Source organism: Entelurus aequoreus, linkage group LG04 (genome assembly GCF_033978785.1).
Source record: "Entelurus aequoreus isolate RoL-2023_Sb linkage group LG04, RoL_Eaeq_v1.1, whole genome shotgun sequence".
NCBI classification, from domain to species: Eukaryota; Metazoa; Chordata; class Actinopteri; order Syngnathiformes; family Syngnathidae; genus Entelurus; species Entelurus aequoreus.
Window position 1 is genome coordinate 1,625,418 of NC_084734.1, and position 19,465 is coordinate 1,644,882.

Below are 19,465 nucleotides of genomic sequence, written 5' to 3' on the forward strand. Positions count from 1 at the left end.
AATGAAACAATCAAGATGTGCTTTAAGTGCAGACTTTGAGCTTTTATTTGAGGGTATTTACATCCAAATCAGGTGAACGGTGTAGGAATTACAACACATTTTCTATGTGCCTTCCACTTTTTAAGGGACCAAAAGTAATTGGACAATTGGCTACTCAGCTGTTCCATGGCCAAGTGTGTGTTATTCCCTTGTTTTACGAAGAGCAGATTAAAGGCCTAGAGTTCATTTCAAGTGTGGTATATTCATTTGGAATCTGGGGAGGTTATCGCTCAATATGAAGTCCAAAAAGCTGTCACTATCAGTGAAGCAAGCCATCATTAGCCTGAAAAATCAAAACAAAGCCATCAGAGAGATAGCAAAAACATGAGGTGTGGCCAAACAAACTGTTTGGTACATTCTTAAAAAGAGAGAACGCACTGCTGAGCTCAGCAACACCAAAATACATTGAAGACCACGGAAAACAAGTGTGGTGGATGACAAACAAAACCTTTCCCTTGTCAAGAAAAAGCCCTTCACAACAGTTGACCAGATGAAGAAAACTCTCCAGGAGGTACAGTAGGTGTATCTGTGTCCCAGTCAACAATTAAGAGAAGACTTCACCAGAGAAAATACAGAGGCTTCATCACAAGGCGTAAACCATTGGTGAGCCTCAAAAACAGGAAGGCCAGATTAGAGTTTGCCAAGAAACATGTAAAAGAGCCTGTGCAGTTCTGGAACAACATCTTATGGACAGATGAGACAAAGATCAACTTGTACCAAAATTATGGAAAGAGAAGAGTATGGAGAAGGCAAGGAACTGCTCAAGATCCAAAGCATACCAGCTCATCAGTGAAGCATGGTGGTGGTAGTGGCATGCGTGGCTGCCAGTGGAACTGAATCTCTTATATTTATTGATGATGTGACAGCTGACAAAAGCAACAGAATGAATTCTGAAATGTTTGGGGCAATATTATTTGCTCATATTCAGCCAAATGCTTCAAAACTCATTGGACGGCGCTTCACAATGCAGATGGACAATGACCCGAAGCATACTGCGAAAGCAACCAAAGAGTTTTTTAAGGCAAAGAAGTGGAATGTTCTGCAATGGTCAAGTCAATCACCTGACCTGAATCCCATTGAGCATGAATTTCACTTGCTGAAGACAAAACTCAAGGGAAAATGCCCAAAAAACAAGCAAGAAATGAAGACAGCTGCAGCAGAGGCCCGACAGAGCATCACCAGGGACCAAACCCAGCGTCTGGTGAGGTCTATGTGTTCCACACTTCAGGCTGTCATTGACTGCAAAGGATTTGCAACAAAGTATTAAAAAGTGACAATTTGATTTATGATTATGTTGGTTTGTCCAATTACTTTTGGTCCCTTAAAAAGTGGAAGGCACATAGAAAATGTGTTGTAATTCCTACACCGTTCACCTGATTTGGATGTAAATACCCTCAAATTAAAGCTCAAAGTCTACACTTAAAGCACATCTTGATTGTTTCATTTCAAATCCATTGTGGTGTTGTACAGAGCTGGAATACTGAAAATTGTGTCAATGTCCAAATATTTATGGACCTAACTGTACTTCTGGTCCTTTGGCAGAAGAAACAAAAATCACCTGAGTTGGAACAAAGACTGTCACTGCGGAGTAAAGACCAGATTCTAAAAGACCGGACCAGTCCCAAGGAGGATGACCACGTCAAAACAGGTATAATCTCCCTCTATATATATATATATATATATATATATGTATGTATGTATGTATGTATGTATGTATGTATGTATGTATGTATGTATGTATGTATGTCTGTGTGTATTTATGTATATATGTATATATCAGTGGAGGACTATAGAAACAGCAAAGGCTCAGCAGGTTACACACACACCGTGCAGGACGACACAAGAAGCTTCAATGTAAAGTAGGGGTGATCGATCCAGATGTCGATACTATCGATACCTAGTATAGTATCAGTATATAAACCATACTAAAGTGATCTTTATTTCTTCCTATTATTACAGAACCATTGTTTTTTGTTATTGTTGAAGAACTCAGGGAGTGAGTCTCTGGATACAGGAAGGCTTTGAAGGCAAAAGCCAAATGATTCCAATTGTAGTTTTTGTGCGCTTTATTTTGGTCAAAACATTGTAGGTGGCACACATGTAATACATGTTCTGCTTGACAACACATGTAATACATGTTCTGTTTGACAACACATGTAATACATGTTCTGTTTGACAACACATGTAATACATGTTCTGTTTGACAACACGTGTAATACATGTTCTGTTTGACAACACGTGTAATACATGTTCTGTTTGACAACACATGTAATACATGTTCTGTTTGACAACACATGTAATACATGTTCTGTTTGACAACACATGTAATACATGTTCTGTTTGACAACACGTGTAATACATGTTCTGTTTGACAACACGTGTAATACATGTTCTGTTTGACAACACGTGTAATACATGTTCTGTTTGACAACACGTGTAATACATGTTCTGTTTGACAACACACGTAATACATGTTCTGTTTGACAACACGCGTAATACATGTTCTGTTTGACAACACGTGTAATACATGTTCTGTTTGACAACACGTGTAATACATGTTCTGTTTGACAACACGTGTAATACATGTTCTGTTTGACAACACATGTAATACATGTTCTGTTTGACAACACATGTAATACATGTTCTGTTTGACAACACATGTAATACATGTTCTGTTTGACAACACGTGTAATACATGTTCTGTTTGACAACACGTGTAATACATGTTCTGTTTGACAACACATGTAATACCTGTTCTGTTTGACAACACGTGTAATACCTGTTCTGTTTGACAACACGTGTAATACATGTTCTGTTTGACAACACATGTAATACATGTTCTGTTTGACAACACGCGTAATACATGTTCTGTTTGACAACACACGTAATACATGTTCTGTTTGACAACACGTGTAATACATGTTCTGTTTGACAACACGTGTAATACATGTTCTGTTTGACAACACGTGTAATACATGTTCTGCTTGACAACACGTGTAATACATGTTCTGTTTGACAACACGTGTAATACATGTTCTGTTTGACAACACGTGTAATACATGTTCTGTTTGACAACACGTGTAATACATGCTCTGTTTGACAACACGTGTAATACATGTTCTGTTTGACAACACATGTAATACATGTTCTGTTTGACAACGCATGTAATACATGTTCTGCTTGACAACACATGTAATACATGTTCTGTTTGACAACACACGTAATACATGTTCTGCTTGACAACACGTGTAATACATGTTCTGCTTGACAACACGTGTAATACATGTTCTGTTTGACAACACGTGTAATACATGTTCTGCTTGACAACACGTGTAATACATGTTCTGTTTGACAACACGTGTAATACATGTTCTGCTTGACAACACGTGTAATACATGTTCTGCTTGACAACACGTGTAATACATGTTCTGCTTGACAACACGTGTAATACATGTTCTGCTTGACAACACGTGTAATACATGTTCTGTTTGACAACATGTGTAATACATGTTCTGTTTGACAACACGTGTAATACATGTTCTGTTTGACAACACGTGTAATACATGTTCTGTTTGACAACACGTGTAATACATGTTCTGTTTGACAACACGTGTAATACATGTTCTGTTTGACAACACGTGTAGTACATGTTCTGTTTGACAACATATGTAATACATGTTCTGTTTGACAACAGGTGTAATACATGTTCTGTTTGACAACAAATGTAATACATGTTCTGTTTGACAACACGTGTAATACATGTTCTGTTTGACAACACGTGTAATACATGTTCTGTTTGACAACACATGTAATACATGTTCTGTTTGACAACAAATGTAATACATGTTCTGTTTGACAACACGTGTAATACATGTTCTGTTTGACAACACGTGTAATACATGTTCTGTTTGACAACACATGTAATACATGTTCTGCTTGACAACACATTAATAACATAGTAAAAAAAATGAGCAGAAGCATCTCAATCATAAGAAAAAGTGCCTATTTTTTAACTAACACAACTACGAAACAAGTTATACAATCCCTTGTATTGTCACATATTGACTACTGCCCAGCAATTTGGTCCAATGCATCTAAACAAGAACTCAATAAAATCCAGCTTACCCAAAACAGAGCTGCCAGACTAGCTCTCCATTGCTCATTTAGGACCGGCGTTGAGATCATGCATAATGAATTGTCATGGATGAGAGTTGGTGAAAGAGTAGCGTGTAGTTTGATTCTATTTTTAAAAACAATCTATACATACCATAAACCTTCATATCTGTATTCTCAGCTGTTGCTTGCTAGTGAAAGTCACAACTATGGTACCAGGTTAGCCCTAAGAGGTGCTTTCACCCGTCTTAAACCCAAAAGTGATGTTTTGAAAAAGACTGTAATGTACAGGGCAATCACTTACTGGAATCGACTTCCACAATATTTGGTATCAATCACCAGCAGAGTGGCTTTTAAGAATAGACTAAGAGGAGAAGTATTGCGGAAAGAGATTATTCTAGATTGTACCTAATGTCATGACTGTTTTTATTGACTATTTTATTGATTATGGGACAAGCAGTAGAAAATGGTGGAGGGAACTTTTTTCGTCACTTATTGTTTGTCTTTGGTACACTAATGTATATATTTTAGGCCATTGGTTCTTTGTTTTTTTGTTTTTTTTGCAAAAATATATATATATCTATTTTTATATTGCTCTTTTTATCTTTGTTATGAACAATATTATGTAAACTCGAAGTTATTATTATTTTTTTGGTTCTTTGTTGTTGCTATTTTTGTATTACAACATTTTATTATTTGATCATGTTGTACTGCATTTTAATCTTTTGTTTTGTGATTGTGTGATGTTTTTGCCTGGACCCCAGGAAGAATAGTCTCCACTGCGGTGTAGACTAATGGGGATCCTTAATAAACTAATAAACACATGTAATACATGTTCTGTTTGACAACACACGTAATACATGTTCTGCTTGACAACACACGTAATACATGTTCTGCTTGACAACACGTGTAATACATGTTCTGTTTGACAACACGTGTAATACATGTTCTGTTTGACAACACGTGTAATACATGTTCTGTTTGACAACACGTGTAATACATGTTCTGCTTGACAACACGTGTAATACATGTTCTGTTTGACAACACGTGTAATACATGTTCTGCTTGACAACACGTGTAATACATGTTCTGCTTGACAACACGTGTAATACATGTTCTGCTTGACAACACGTGTAATACATGTTCTGTTTGACAACATGTGTAATACATGTTCTGTTTGACAACACGTGTAATACATGTTCTGTTTGACAACACGTGTAATACATGTTCTGTTTGACAACACGTGTAATACATGTTCTGTTTGACAACACGTGTAATACATGTTCTGTTTGACAACACGTGTAATACATGTTCTGTTTGACAACACGTGTAGTACATGTTCTGTTTGACAACACGTGTAATACATGTTCTGTTTGACAACAGGTGTAATACATGTTCTGTTTGACAACACATGTAATACATGTTCTGTTTGACAACATATGTAATACATGTTCTGTTTGACAACACGTGTAATACATGTTCTGTTTGACAACACGTGTAATACATGTTCTGTTTGACAACACGTGTAATACATGTTCTGTTTGACAACACGTGTAATACATGTTCTGTTTGACAACACGTGTAATACATGTTCTGTTTGACAACACGTGTAATACATGTTCTGTTTGACAACGCATGTAATGCATGTTCTGCTTGACAACACGTGTAATACATGTTCTGCTTGACAACACACGTAATACATGTTCTGCTTGACAACACACGTAATACATGTTCTGCTTGACAACACGTGTAATACATGTTCTGTTTGACAACACGTGTAATACATGTTCTGTTTGACAACACGTGTAATACATGTTCTGTTTGACAACACGTGTAATACATGTTCTGTTTGACAACACGTGTAATACATGTTCTGTTTGACAACACGTGTAATACATGTTCTGCTTGACAACACGTGTAATACATGTTCTGCTTGACAACACGTGTAATACATGTTCTGTTTGACAACACGTGTAATACATGTTCTGTTTGACAACACGTGTAATACATGTTCTGTTTGACAACACGTGTAATACATGTTCTGTTTGACAACACGTGTAATACATGTTCTGTTTGACAACACGTGTAATACATGTTCTGTTTGACAACACGTGTAGTACATGTTCTGTTTGACAACACGTGTAGTACATGTTCTGTTTGACAACACGTGTAATACATGTTCTGTTTGACAACAGGTGTAATACATGTTCTGTTTGACAACACATGTAATACATGTTCTGTTTGACAACATGTGTAATACATGTTCTGTTTGACAACACGTGTAGTACATGTTCTGTTTGACAACACGTGTAATACATGTTCTGTTTGACAACACGTGTAATACATGTTCTGTTTGACAACACACGTAATACATGTTCTGCTTGACAACACGTGTAATACATGTTCTGCTTGACAACACGTGTAATACATGTTCTGTTTGACAACACACGTAATACATGTTCTGCTTGACAACACACGTAATACATGTTCTGTTTGACAACACACGTAATACATGTTCTGCTTGACAACACACGTAATACATGTTCTGCTTGACAACACGTGTAATACATGTTCTGTTTGACAACACACGTAATACATGTTCTGCTTGACAACACGTGTAATACATGTTCTGCTTGACAACACGTGTAATACATGTTCTGTTTGACAACACATGTAATACATGTTCTGTTTGACAACACATGTAATACATGTTCTGTTTGACAACACGTGTAATACATGTTCTGTTTGACAACACGTGTAATACATGTTCTGTTTGACAACACATGTAATACATGTTCTGTTTGACAACACACGTAATACATGTTCTGTTTGACAACACGTGTAATACATGTTCTGTTTGACAACACATGTAATACATGTTCTGCTTGACAACACGTGTAATACATGTTCTGCTTGACAACACATGTAATACATGTTCTGCTTGACAACACACGTAATTGGATGGGGACTGGAAATCAGAACATACCTGATTTTATTAGATTGTGAAGGTCAAATGCATGCATTATTGTCTTGATAGCTGCAATACTAGTGATTGTGAGGCCGCATGAGTGCTGCGGGGAGCTGTGGTTCAACATAACATTGTGAAGCAAAGGTCACTGAGGAGCCCCAACACACCTCCAGGGTGACAAGTGTCTTGGTAAAGAGTTTGATGGACTGGCCAAGTATGGCTCTTCCAGACCTGAACCCAACAGGGTCACCCTCAAATGTAACGTGTCTAACATCCACCAGTTGAACACATTAACCATGAAATGTAGTTGATAATAAGTCTACTGCAATACACTGACTACTCTAAAAGATACTTACTATGTACACTTTTTCCACATTCATTAATTCACAGTCTTATTCCAAAATGGAATAAATAATTTTTGTCCTCAAAATTCTACAGACAATACCCAATAATGACAATGTGCAAAAGTTGTTTTAAATTATTTTGCAAATGTATTAAAACTAAACAAAACACATGTACATACTTTAAGTATTCACAGCATTTCTTGATGCACCTTTGGCAGCAATTACACCTCAAGTCTTTTTGAACACCATGCCACAAACTTGGCACACCTTCAACCATTCCTCTTTGCAGCACCTCTCAAGCTCCATCAGGTTGGATGGGAAGGTTTTCATGCAGGATGTCTCTGTACATTGCTGCATCCAGATCCAGGCTAAAGACCAGAGGGGACAGAGCCTTTTCCGTTGCCGCCCCTAAGCTCTGGAACAGCCTTCCCCTCCACATTAGGTCAGCCCAGAGCCTGGGGGTCTTCAAAACCCTCCTTAAGACCTACCTCTTCTCGCTGGCCTTTGACACGAGCTGAGTCCGCCCACTAGGCCACCATTTCTAGTCCCCCCCCCTCCCACCCCTTCGCTTTAGTTGTATTTTTCAATTTGTCGCACTTTTATTATTATTATTTTTATTCTGCAAATTTTTTTTAACTTTTTATTCGACCCCTTTTACCGTATTGCATTTGCACTATCTTGTTTAGCACATTCATTGTTTATGTTCTTTGTTTGTTTTTTGTTTTGCTTAGTTTTTTTTTGCTCTATGCTTTTTTAACCTGTAAAGCACTTTGGTTCAATTTAAAAGTTGTTGAAAACGTGCTATATAAATAAACTTGACTTGACTTGACTTGACTTCATCTTAGTCCCTGACCACAGGGAGGTGACCAAGACCATGGTCACTCTGTGGAGAGGAGAACCTTCCAGAAGGACAATCCACCAATCAGGCCTGTGTGGTAGAGTGGCAAGACGGAAGCAATTTCTTAGTCAAAAGTTTGCCAAAATGCACCTGAAAGACTCTCAGACCATGAGAAACTAAATGATCTGGGGCCGTACTTATCAAGCTTCTTAGAATTACTCCTAAGAAGTCTGCTAAGAGTTGACTTAAGAGTAAATAAATTATTCGCTGAAAGCTGCACTTAAATGTTAGTTATCAAGCGTCTTACTCACACTTTCAGCGAAGTGTAGGACTGAATCTTAAGTGTCACACTCAGAGCTGAATTACGACATTACTATGTGCCGTAAACGGAATTTTAGGTGACGTCATTTCTGTGTCCATAGAAATGACCAATCACGGAATGGAATCCGTTGTCTAAGAATAAATAAATATCTTGGAAATATTTAAGTGGACAATGGGAGTGTATATTTTGACAATAAACTACAAAATAATACAAAACAAACTAGTCCCCGCCGGCACTCACGCTACCGCTCCCTCTCTTCTCTCGCCCACACACTCACTGACGTCACTCACCTCACGGCCACACACATACGCTACTGTCATAACATTTTCTTTCCAATTCATTAATTAGGCAACTAATTTGAAACTGGTGTGGGTGGCTCTATATATACTAGCCCACTGCAGACACATGCAGAAATCAACAAGGAATCGAAAAGTATTAAATCTGTGACAAAAATAATATCCGCTCTGTCTAAACGATACCGTTTGATCAGCTGCTCGTCATCAAAAAAAACCAAAACATTGTTCCGTTCCCTGAACGTTCGCGCACGTCTCTCTCGCCTCAGTGCCATCCCCTGCTGGCAACTCCTAACCACTTAGGACACCTCTGAAGGTCTCTTAAATATCGTGGAGAGTAGGAGTGATTCTTAGACTTAAGAACGTTGATAAAAAGCTTTTCTTCTTAAGTTTGAGAGTAGGACTAAATTTCGCAAATTCTCAGGACTTAAGTGTAAAATGGCACTTTAAGAAGCTTGATAAGTACGGCCCCTGGACTGATGAGACAAACATTGAAATCTTTGGCGTGAATGCCAGGCATCATGTTTGGAGGAAAGCAGGCGGCGCCAATACCATCCCTACAGTGGTGGCAGCATCATGCTGTGGGGATGCTCTTCAGCAACAGGAACTGGGAGACTAGTCAGGATAGAGGGAAAGATGAATGCAGCAATGTACAGAGACATCTAGGATGAGAACCTTCCCATCCGACCTGATGGGGCTTGAGAGGTGCTGCAAAGAGGAATGGTTGAAGGTGTGCCAAGTTTGTGGCATGGTGTTCAAAAAGACTTGAGGTGTAATTGCTGCCAAAGGTGCATCAACTAAGTATTGAACAAAGGCTGTGAATACTTATCTACATGTGATTTTTTTTTTTTAATTTTAAACAAATTTGCAAAATTACAAAAAACATTTCCATATTGTCATTATGGGTTATTGCGTGTGGAATTTTGAGGACAAAAAGGAATGTATTCCATTTTGGAATAAGGCAAAAAGTGTTGTGAATACTTGTTAAGAAGGTCCACAGCAGTTGGAATGTGTCACCAGCAGCTGCATGCACGTGAGGAACCCTCAAACACTTTTCATCCTCACAGATGGCGGCAGCAGTCCAGAAGGTGAAGAGACCCGTGCCTTCAACTCGCCGCTTCCCCCTGCAGGGAGCTCCTTCCCGCGACTGAGGAGAGGACGACGGCGGGCTGACGAGGCCAGGCTTGACCTCTGGGGCTTCGCCACGCCTTCTCCTCCGCCGCCGACCTCTCAAATGAGCCCCTCGCCTCCCCCGCGGACGCCGGCTCGCCGGCCCAGAGGAAGGCCCCGCTCCAGCCGCCTGTTGGAGCGGGACGACAAGGGCAAGGTGGCGGACGCGCAAGACGACAGCCCGGCGCAGAAGAGGCGGCGGCACTGCCGTAGCAGGAAGTACCAGACGGGGGAGTACGTCACTGAGAAGGACAAAGCTGAAGACGGAGAGCACCTTGAAGAGTCGGACAGTGGGGTCCCGGAAGGTATGAACGTGATCAACTGTGACTAGCAATGAGGTGCACTGGCTCTGTTTCAAGCCGTCATTCTACCATCAATGACTTGACATTTCAATTGTCCTTTTCACAACATCCAAATGTTCACATGTGCACTCATGTGTGTCTTCAGTACAAAAGCTTTTTTTGCCACTGAATTTACAACCCAATTTGAATTTGGTGAACTACATTTTTTTACATTAAATTATGCTGACAATTTAATTGAAAAAGAATTAGGGATGTCCGATAATGGCTTTTTGCCGATATCCGATATTCCGATATTGTCCAACTCTTTAATTACCGATACCGATATCAACCGATACCGATATCAACCGATATATGCAGTCGTGGAATTAACACATTATTATGCCTAATTTGGACAACCAGGTATGGTGAAGATAAGGTACTTTTTAAAAAAAATTAGTAAAATAAGATAAATAAATTAAAAACATTTTCTTGAATAAAAAAGAAAGTACAACAATATAAAAACAGTTACATAGAAACTAGTAATGAATGAAAATAGTGGACCAGCAGCACGCACAATCATGTGTGCTTACGGACTGTATCCCTTGCAGACTGTATTGATATATATTGATATATAATGTAGGAAGCAGAATATTAATAAAAGAAAGAAACAACCCTTTTGTGTGAATGAGGAGGGAGGTTTTTTGGGTTGGTGCACTAATTGTAAGTGTATCTTGTGTTTTTTATGTTGATTTAATTAAGGAAAAAAAAACAAAAACAAAAAAAAAACGATACCGATAATAAAAAAACGATACCGATAATTTCCGATATTACATTTTAACGCATATATCGGCCGATAATATCAGCAGGCCGATATTATCAGACATCTCTAAAAAGAATCATTGCATAAAAAATGGATGTATAAAAATTCAGTGCAAAAATATTCAGCGTAAAAAATTCAGTGTATAAATGGGTTATACTTGTATAGTGCTTTTCTACCTTCAAGGTACTCAAAGCGCTTTGACACTATTTCCACATTCACCCATTCACACACATATAAAAGTTCAGTGTAAAAAAAAATCAGTGTATGAAAATTCAGTGCAAAAGAATTGTGTGCCAAAAAATTCAGTGTATAAAAACTAAGTCTTTAAAAGTTAATTGTAGTAAAGTTCAGTGTATAAAAGTTCAGCGTACAAAAATCAGTTTGTTTAAAGTTCAGTGTCATAAAAGTTCAGTGCAAAAAAATTAATTGTATAAAAATTCAGTGTATAAAAGTTCAGTGTAAAAAAAATCAGCATATAAAAATTCAGTGTAAAAAATTCAGTGCCAAAGAATTGTGTGCCAAAAAATTCAGTGTATAAAAACTAAGTCTTTAAAAGTTAATTGTAGTAAAGTTCAGTGTATAAAAGTTCAGCGTACAAAAATCAGTTTGTAAAAATTCAGTGTATAAAGTTCAGTGTCATAAAAGTTCAGTGCAAAAAAATTCAGTGTATGAAAATTCAGTGTAAAAAGATCAGTGTATGAAAATTAATTGTATGAAAATTCAGTGTATAAAAGTTCAGTGTAAAAAAAATCAGCATATAAAAATTCAGTGTAAAAAATTCAGTGCCAAAAAAATTCAGTGTGGAAAATGTGTCTGCTTCTGTGACAGGATCGATTGCTTCAGCCTTATTTTACTGGAAGCGAGTCTTGCTTTTTGAAGCTACACATTTTTTAGCACTGATTTTTTTTGCACTGAATTTTTATACACTGAATTTTAAAAGATAGATTTTTGTCAATGAAATTGTCAGCATCATTTCATGTAAACAGAATGATTTTGTAACAACAAATGAATGACTTATCGGAACAACAATCGGCAAATTTGGGATATTTCTGACCTCCAACATGGAGGCTCACCATCAATTCATGGTGAATGCAAGCCACAAGATGGAAGTGTCAGGTGGCTGACATCATGGAAAAGTGCCATCCTGAGCAATGTGTTGAAATGTTTACATAGACCAGTCCCGCTAACGTCAACGCTGATCCTTGCAGACTCCAACACGCCCCGGTGTCCGAGTCCCGCCACGTCCAGTCCAGAGTCGCCGCCACGGAGACCCTCCTTCACTCGCTCAGGCTCAGCACGCTACCAGGCCAGCGACGGATCGCCGGAGCCCAGAGACAAGCCCTCTGGCAAGAGGAAATTCAAAAGCAAGCATTTGTGCGAGGGGCAAAAGGTAAGATTCCTACGCACTTTGATGCAGCCTTCAAAAAGGATGTCATATGATGTCCAGAGGCAATAAAAGATGTCATACAGTTTTAGGACTCAATCTAAGGATAATTGAACTGGGAATTGATCAATTGCTACGCTTGTGTTTCCTTTCTTCCTCCCTGTTTTTCACACTGGATACAAAGCGTTAAAAAGCCAGTAGACTCAGAACACTTCCTGTCAATGTGCTGATGCCAGAAAATCAACTGCAAATTTCAGCACAAGTGGCTCACTTTTCAGAACTTGCTTCAAGGCAGATTGGCAACACGAAATGGTCCCTAGTGTGTGAATGTTGTCTATCTGTGTTGGCCCTGCGATGAGGTGGCGACTTGTCCAGGGTGTATCCCGCCTTCCACCCGAATGCAGCTGAGATAGGCTCCAGCACCCCCCGCGACCCGAAAGGGATAAGCGGTAGAAAATGGATGGATGGGTTCAAGGCCGTGGATTGTAAACCCAGAGCGGCGTTGTGCACTTTGTTCAGTGCATTAAAGGCAGGCAGCAGTTAACAAAGCCACTTTTGCGGTCGCCACCACAACTGTCAGCTGCTGCTACCACTGCAGACAAATCAATCAATAGAAAGTCATTCTAAAATGAAAGTCTTGCAAGCCAATTGTAATTCCTTGGATTGTAACAGTTCATGACAACTTTTCAACGATTCAAGATGAGCATTGTCAAATGTTTACAAACACCTGTAAGCATTTGAGCAGATATAATAACATTACCTTTTTTCATTGGCTTTAAAAATGGCATTAAAAAGCGTGACATTATATTTGCTGATAGCACACGCAAAGTGTGCAATGTGGATTGTCTATTAAAGGACAACTGCAACTTTTTTATGTTGCCTATCGCTCACAATCATTATGAGAGACAAGAATACACATCTTTTTCTTTTCTTTTAAAGATGATCAACATGCTTGGAGTATGTGGCTAATGTGAGTTATTGTTGTATCCTTCAAAGTCTCTAAAACAACTTAAACCCTCCAACATTTTATAGACACACTGCAAGTACGGTATATATATAATGTAGTAACAGACACCATAACAATATGTAATATGTACAATATACACACTGCAAGTATATATATAATGTAGTAACAGACACATTCATAACAATATGTAATATGCACAATATACACACTGCAAGTATATATATAATGTAGTAACAGACACATTCATAACAATATGTAATATGTACAATATACACACTGCAAGTATATATATATATAATGTAGTAACAGACACCTTCATAACAATATGTAATATGTACAATATACACACTGCAAGTATATATATAATGTAGTAACAGACACATTCATAACAATATGTAATATGCACAATATACACACTGCAAGTATATATATAATGTAGTAACAGACACATTCATAACAATATGTAATATGTACAATATACACACTGCAAGTATATATATATAATGTAGTAACAGACACCTTCATAACAATATGTAATATGTACAATATACACACTGCAAGTATATATATAATGTAGTAACAGACACATTCATAACAATATGTAATATGTACAATATACACACTGCAAGTATATATATCATGTAGTAACAGACACATTCATAACAATATGTAATATGTACAATATACACACTGCAAGTATATATATATAATGTAGTAACAGACACATTCATAACAATATGTAATATGCACAATATACACACTGCAAGTATATATATAATGTAGTAACAGACACCTTCATAACAATATGTAATATGTACAATATACACACTGCAAGTATATATATATATAATGTAGTAACAGACACCTTCATAACAATATGTAATATGTACAATATACACACTGCAAGTATATATATATATAATGTAGTAACAGACACATTCATAACAATATGTAATATGTACAATATACACACTGCAAGTATATATATAATGTAGTAACAGGCACCTTCATAACAATATGTAATATGTACAATATACACACTGCAAGTGTATATACAATGTAGTAACAGACACCTTCATAACAATATGTAATATGTACAATAATTATTGTATTTTGATAATTTTAATAATTTCCGGAACTAATTCTTTGGCGCATTTATTTCCATTTCCATTACAGCGATATCTGACTTCTGGCAACAACACTTTCTGGATACAAAACATATGTTTTCTATGATTAAAGGCCTCACCTTTTCTCCTCCAAACATATTGCTGGGTATTGTGGCCAAACAGCTCCACTTTAGTTTCATCTGACATCACATGGACAAAGATAAGACCTTCTGGAGGAAAGTTCTGTGGTCAGATGAAACAAAAGTGGAGCTGTTTGGCCACAATACCCAGCAATATGTTTGGAGGAGAAAAGGTGAGGCCTTTAATCCCAGGAACACCATTCCTACCGTCAAGCGTGGTGGTAGTAGTATGCTCTGGGCCTGTTTTGCTGCCAATGGAACTGCTGCTTTAAATGGGACAATGAAAAAGGAGGATTACCTTTGACCCAGCAGATTTGCTCACATTTTCAGTAGAGCCATAATACATTCATAAAAGAAGCAAACTTCATGAATGTTTTTGTGACCAACAAGTATGTGCTCCAATCACTACATCACAAAAAAATAAGACTCGTAGAAATGATTGGAAACTCAAGACAGCCATGACATGATGTTATTTACAAGTCTATGTACACTTTTGATTGCGACTGTATATTGTCTCACACATGTAATATACTGTATATTGTCTCACACATGTAATATATATTGTCTCACACATGTAATATATATTGTCTCACACATTGTAATATACTGTATATTGTCTCACACATGTAATATATATTGTCTCACACATGTAATATATATTGTCTCACACATTGTAATATACTGTATATTGTCTCACACATGTAATATATATTGTCTCACACATGTAATATATATTGTCTCACACATGTAATATATATTGTCTCACACATGTAATATATATTGTCTTACACATTGTAATATACTGTATATTGTCTCACACATGTAATATATATTGTCTCACACATTGTAATATGTATTGTCTCACACATGTAATATATATTGTCTCACACATGTAATATATATTGTCTCACACATTGTAATATACTGTATATTGTCTCACACATGTAATATATATATTGTCTCACACATGTAATATATATTGTCTCACACATTGTAATATATATTGTCTCACACGTGTAATATATATTGTCTCACACATGTAATATATATATTGTCTCACACATGTAATATATATTGTCTCACACATTGTAATATATATTGTCTCACACGTGTAATATATATTGTCTCACACATGTAATATATATTGTCTCACACATGTAATATATATTGTCTCACACATTGTAATATATATTGTCTCACACATTCAATATATATTGTCTCACACATGTAATATATATTGTCTCACACATGTAATATATATTGTCTCACACATTGTAATATATATTGTCTCACACATGTAATATATATTGTCTCACACATTCAATATATATTGTCTCACACATGTAATATATATTGTCTCACACATGTAATATATATTGTCTCACACATTCAATATATATTGTCTCACACATGTAATATATATTGTCTCACACATTGTAATATATATTGTCTCACACATGTAATATATATTGTCTCACACATGTAATATATATTGTCTCACACATTGTAATATATATTGTCTCACACATGTAATATATATTGTCTCACACATTCAATATATATTGTCTCACACATGTAATATATATTGTCTCACACATGTAATATATATTGTCTCACACATGTAATATATATTGTCTCACACATTGTAATATATATTGTCTCACACATGTAATATACTGTATATTGTCTCACACATGTAATATATATTGTCTCACACATTGTAATATATATTGTCTCACACATTGTAATATATATTGTCTCACACATGTAATATATATTGTCTCACACATGTAATATATATTGTCTCACACATGTAATATATATTGTCTCACACATGTAATATATATTGTCTCAGACATTGTAATATACTGTATATTGTCTCACACATGTAATATATATTGTCTCACACATGTAATATATATATTGTCTCACACATGTAATATACTGTATATTGTCTCACACATGTAATATATATTGTCTCACACATGTAATATATATTGTCTCACACATGTAATATACTGTATATTGTCTCACACATGTAATATATATATTGTCTCACACATGTAATATATATTGTCTCACACATGTAATATATATTGTCTCACACATGTAATATATATTGTCTCACACATGTAATATACTGTATATTGTCTCACACATGTAATATATATTGTCTCACACATGTAATATATATTGTCTCACACATGTAATATACTGTATATTGTCTCACACATGTAATATATATTGTCTCACACATGTAATATATATTGTCTCACACATGTAATATACTGTATATTGTCTCACACATGTAATATATATTGTCTCACACATGTAATATACTGTATATTGTCTCACACATGTAATATATATTGTCTCACACATGTAATATATATTGTCTCACACATGTAATATATATATTGTCTCACACATGTAATATACTGTATATTGTCTCACACATGTAATATATATTGTCTCACACATGTAATATATATTGTCTCACACATTGTAATATACTGTATATTGTCTCACACATGTAATATATATTGTCTCACACATGTAATATATATTGTCTCACACATGTAATATATATTGTCTCACACATGTAATATATATATTGTCTCACACATGTAATATATATTGTCTCACACATTGTAATATATATTGTCTCACACATGTAATATATATTGTCTCACACATGTAATATATATTGTCTCACACATTGTAATATATATTGTCTCACACATTGTAATATATATTGTCTCACACATTGTAATATATATTGTCTCACACATGTAATATATATTGTCTCACACATGTAATATATATTGTCTCACACATGTAATATATATTGTCTCACACATGTAATATACTGTATATTGTCTCACACATGTAATATATATTGTCTCACACATGTAATATACTGTACATTGTCTCACACATGTAATATATATTGTCTCACACATGTAATATACTGTATATTGTCTCACACATGTAATATACTGTATATTGTCTCACACATGTAATATATATTGTCTCACACATGTAATATATATTGTCTCACACATGTAATATATATTGTCTCACACATGTAATATACTGTATATTGTCTCACACATGTAATATATATATTGTCTCACACATGTAATATACTGTATATTGTCTCACACATGTAATATATATTGTCTCACACATGTAATATATATTGTCTCACACATTGTAATATATATTGTCTCACACGTGTAATATATATTGTCTCACACATGTAATATATATATTGTCTCACACATGTAATATATATTGTCTCACACATTGTAATATATATTGTCTCACACGTGTAATATATATTGTCTCACACATGTAATATATATTGTCTCACACATGTAATATATATTGTCTCACACATTGTAATATATATTGTCTCACACATTCAATATATATTGTCTCACACATGTAATATATATTGTCTCACACATGTAATATATATTGTCTCACACATTGTAATATATATTGTCTCACACATGTAATATATATTGTCTCACACATTCAATATATATTGTCTCACACATGTAATATATATTGTCTCACACATGTAATATATATTGTCTCACACATTCAATATATATTGTCTCACACATGTAATATATATTGTCTCACACATTGTAATATATATTGTCTCACACATGTAATATATATTGTCTCACACATGTAATATATATTGTCTCACACATTGTAATATATATTGTCTCACACATGTAATATATATTGTCTCACACATTCAATATATATTGTCTCACACATGTAATATATATTGTCTCACACATGTAATATATATTGTCTCACACATGTAATATATATTGTCTCACACATTGTAATATATATTGTCTCACACATGTAATATACTGTATATTGTCTCACACATGTAATATATATTGTCTCACACATTGTAATATATATTGTCTCACACATTGTAATATATATTGTCTCACACATGTAATATATATTGTCTCACACATGTAATATATATTGTCTCACACATGTAATATATATTGTCTCACACATGTAATATATATTGTCTCAGACATTGTAATATACTGTATATTGTCTCACACATGTAATATATATTGTCTCACACATGTAATATATATATTGTCTCACACATGTAATATACTGTATATTGTCTCACACATGTAATATATATTGTCTCACACATGTAATATATATTGTCTCACACATGTAATATACTGTATATTGTCTCACACATGTAATATATATATTGTCTCACACATGTAATATACTGTATATTGTCTCACACATGTAATATATATTGTCTCACACATGTAATATATATTGTCTCACACATGTAATATATATTGTCTCACACATGTAATATACTGTATATTGTCTCACACATGTAATATATATTGTCTCACACATGTAATATATATTGTCTCACACATGTAATATACTGTATATTGTCTCACACATGTAATATATATTGTCTCACACATGTAATATATATTGTCTCACACATGTAATATACTGTATATTGTCTCACACATGTAATATATATTGTCTCACACATGTAATATACTGTATATTGTCTCACACATGTAATATATATTGTCTCACACATGTAATATATATTGTCTCACACATGTAATATATATATTGTCTCACACA

At 35.3% G+C, this 19,465-nt stretch overlaps 1 protein-coding gene across 3 annotated transcripts in view; it reads left to right on the forward strand.

The window, feature by feature from the left end:
- The window catches only part of bcorl1 (BCL6 corepressor-like 1), a 77,478-nt gene that overhangs the window by 23,580 nt on the left and 34,433 nt on the right, over positions 1-19,465 (forward strand). For all 3 annotated transcript variants that reach the window (XM_062043985.1, XM_062043984.1, XM_062043986.1), the window contains 3 exons: positions 1,582-1,687; positions 9,985-10,392; positions 12,397-12,578. In XM_062043985.1, the coding sequence (XP_061899969.1) occupies positions 1,582-1,687; positions 9,985-10,392; positions 12,397-12,578 (696 nt within the window). The remainder of the gene's footprint in view (positions 1-1,581; positions 1,688-9,984; positions 10,393-12,396; positions 12,579-19,465) is intronic.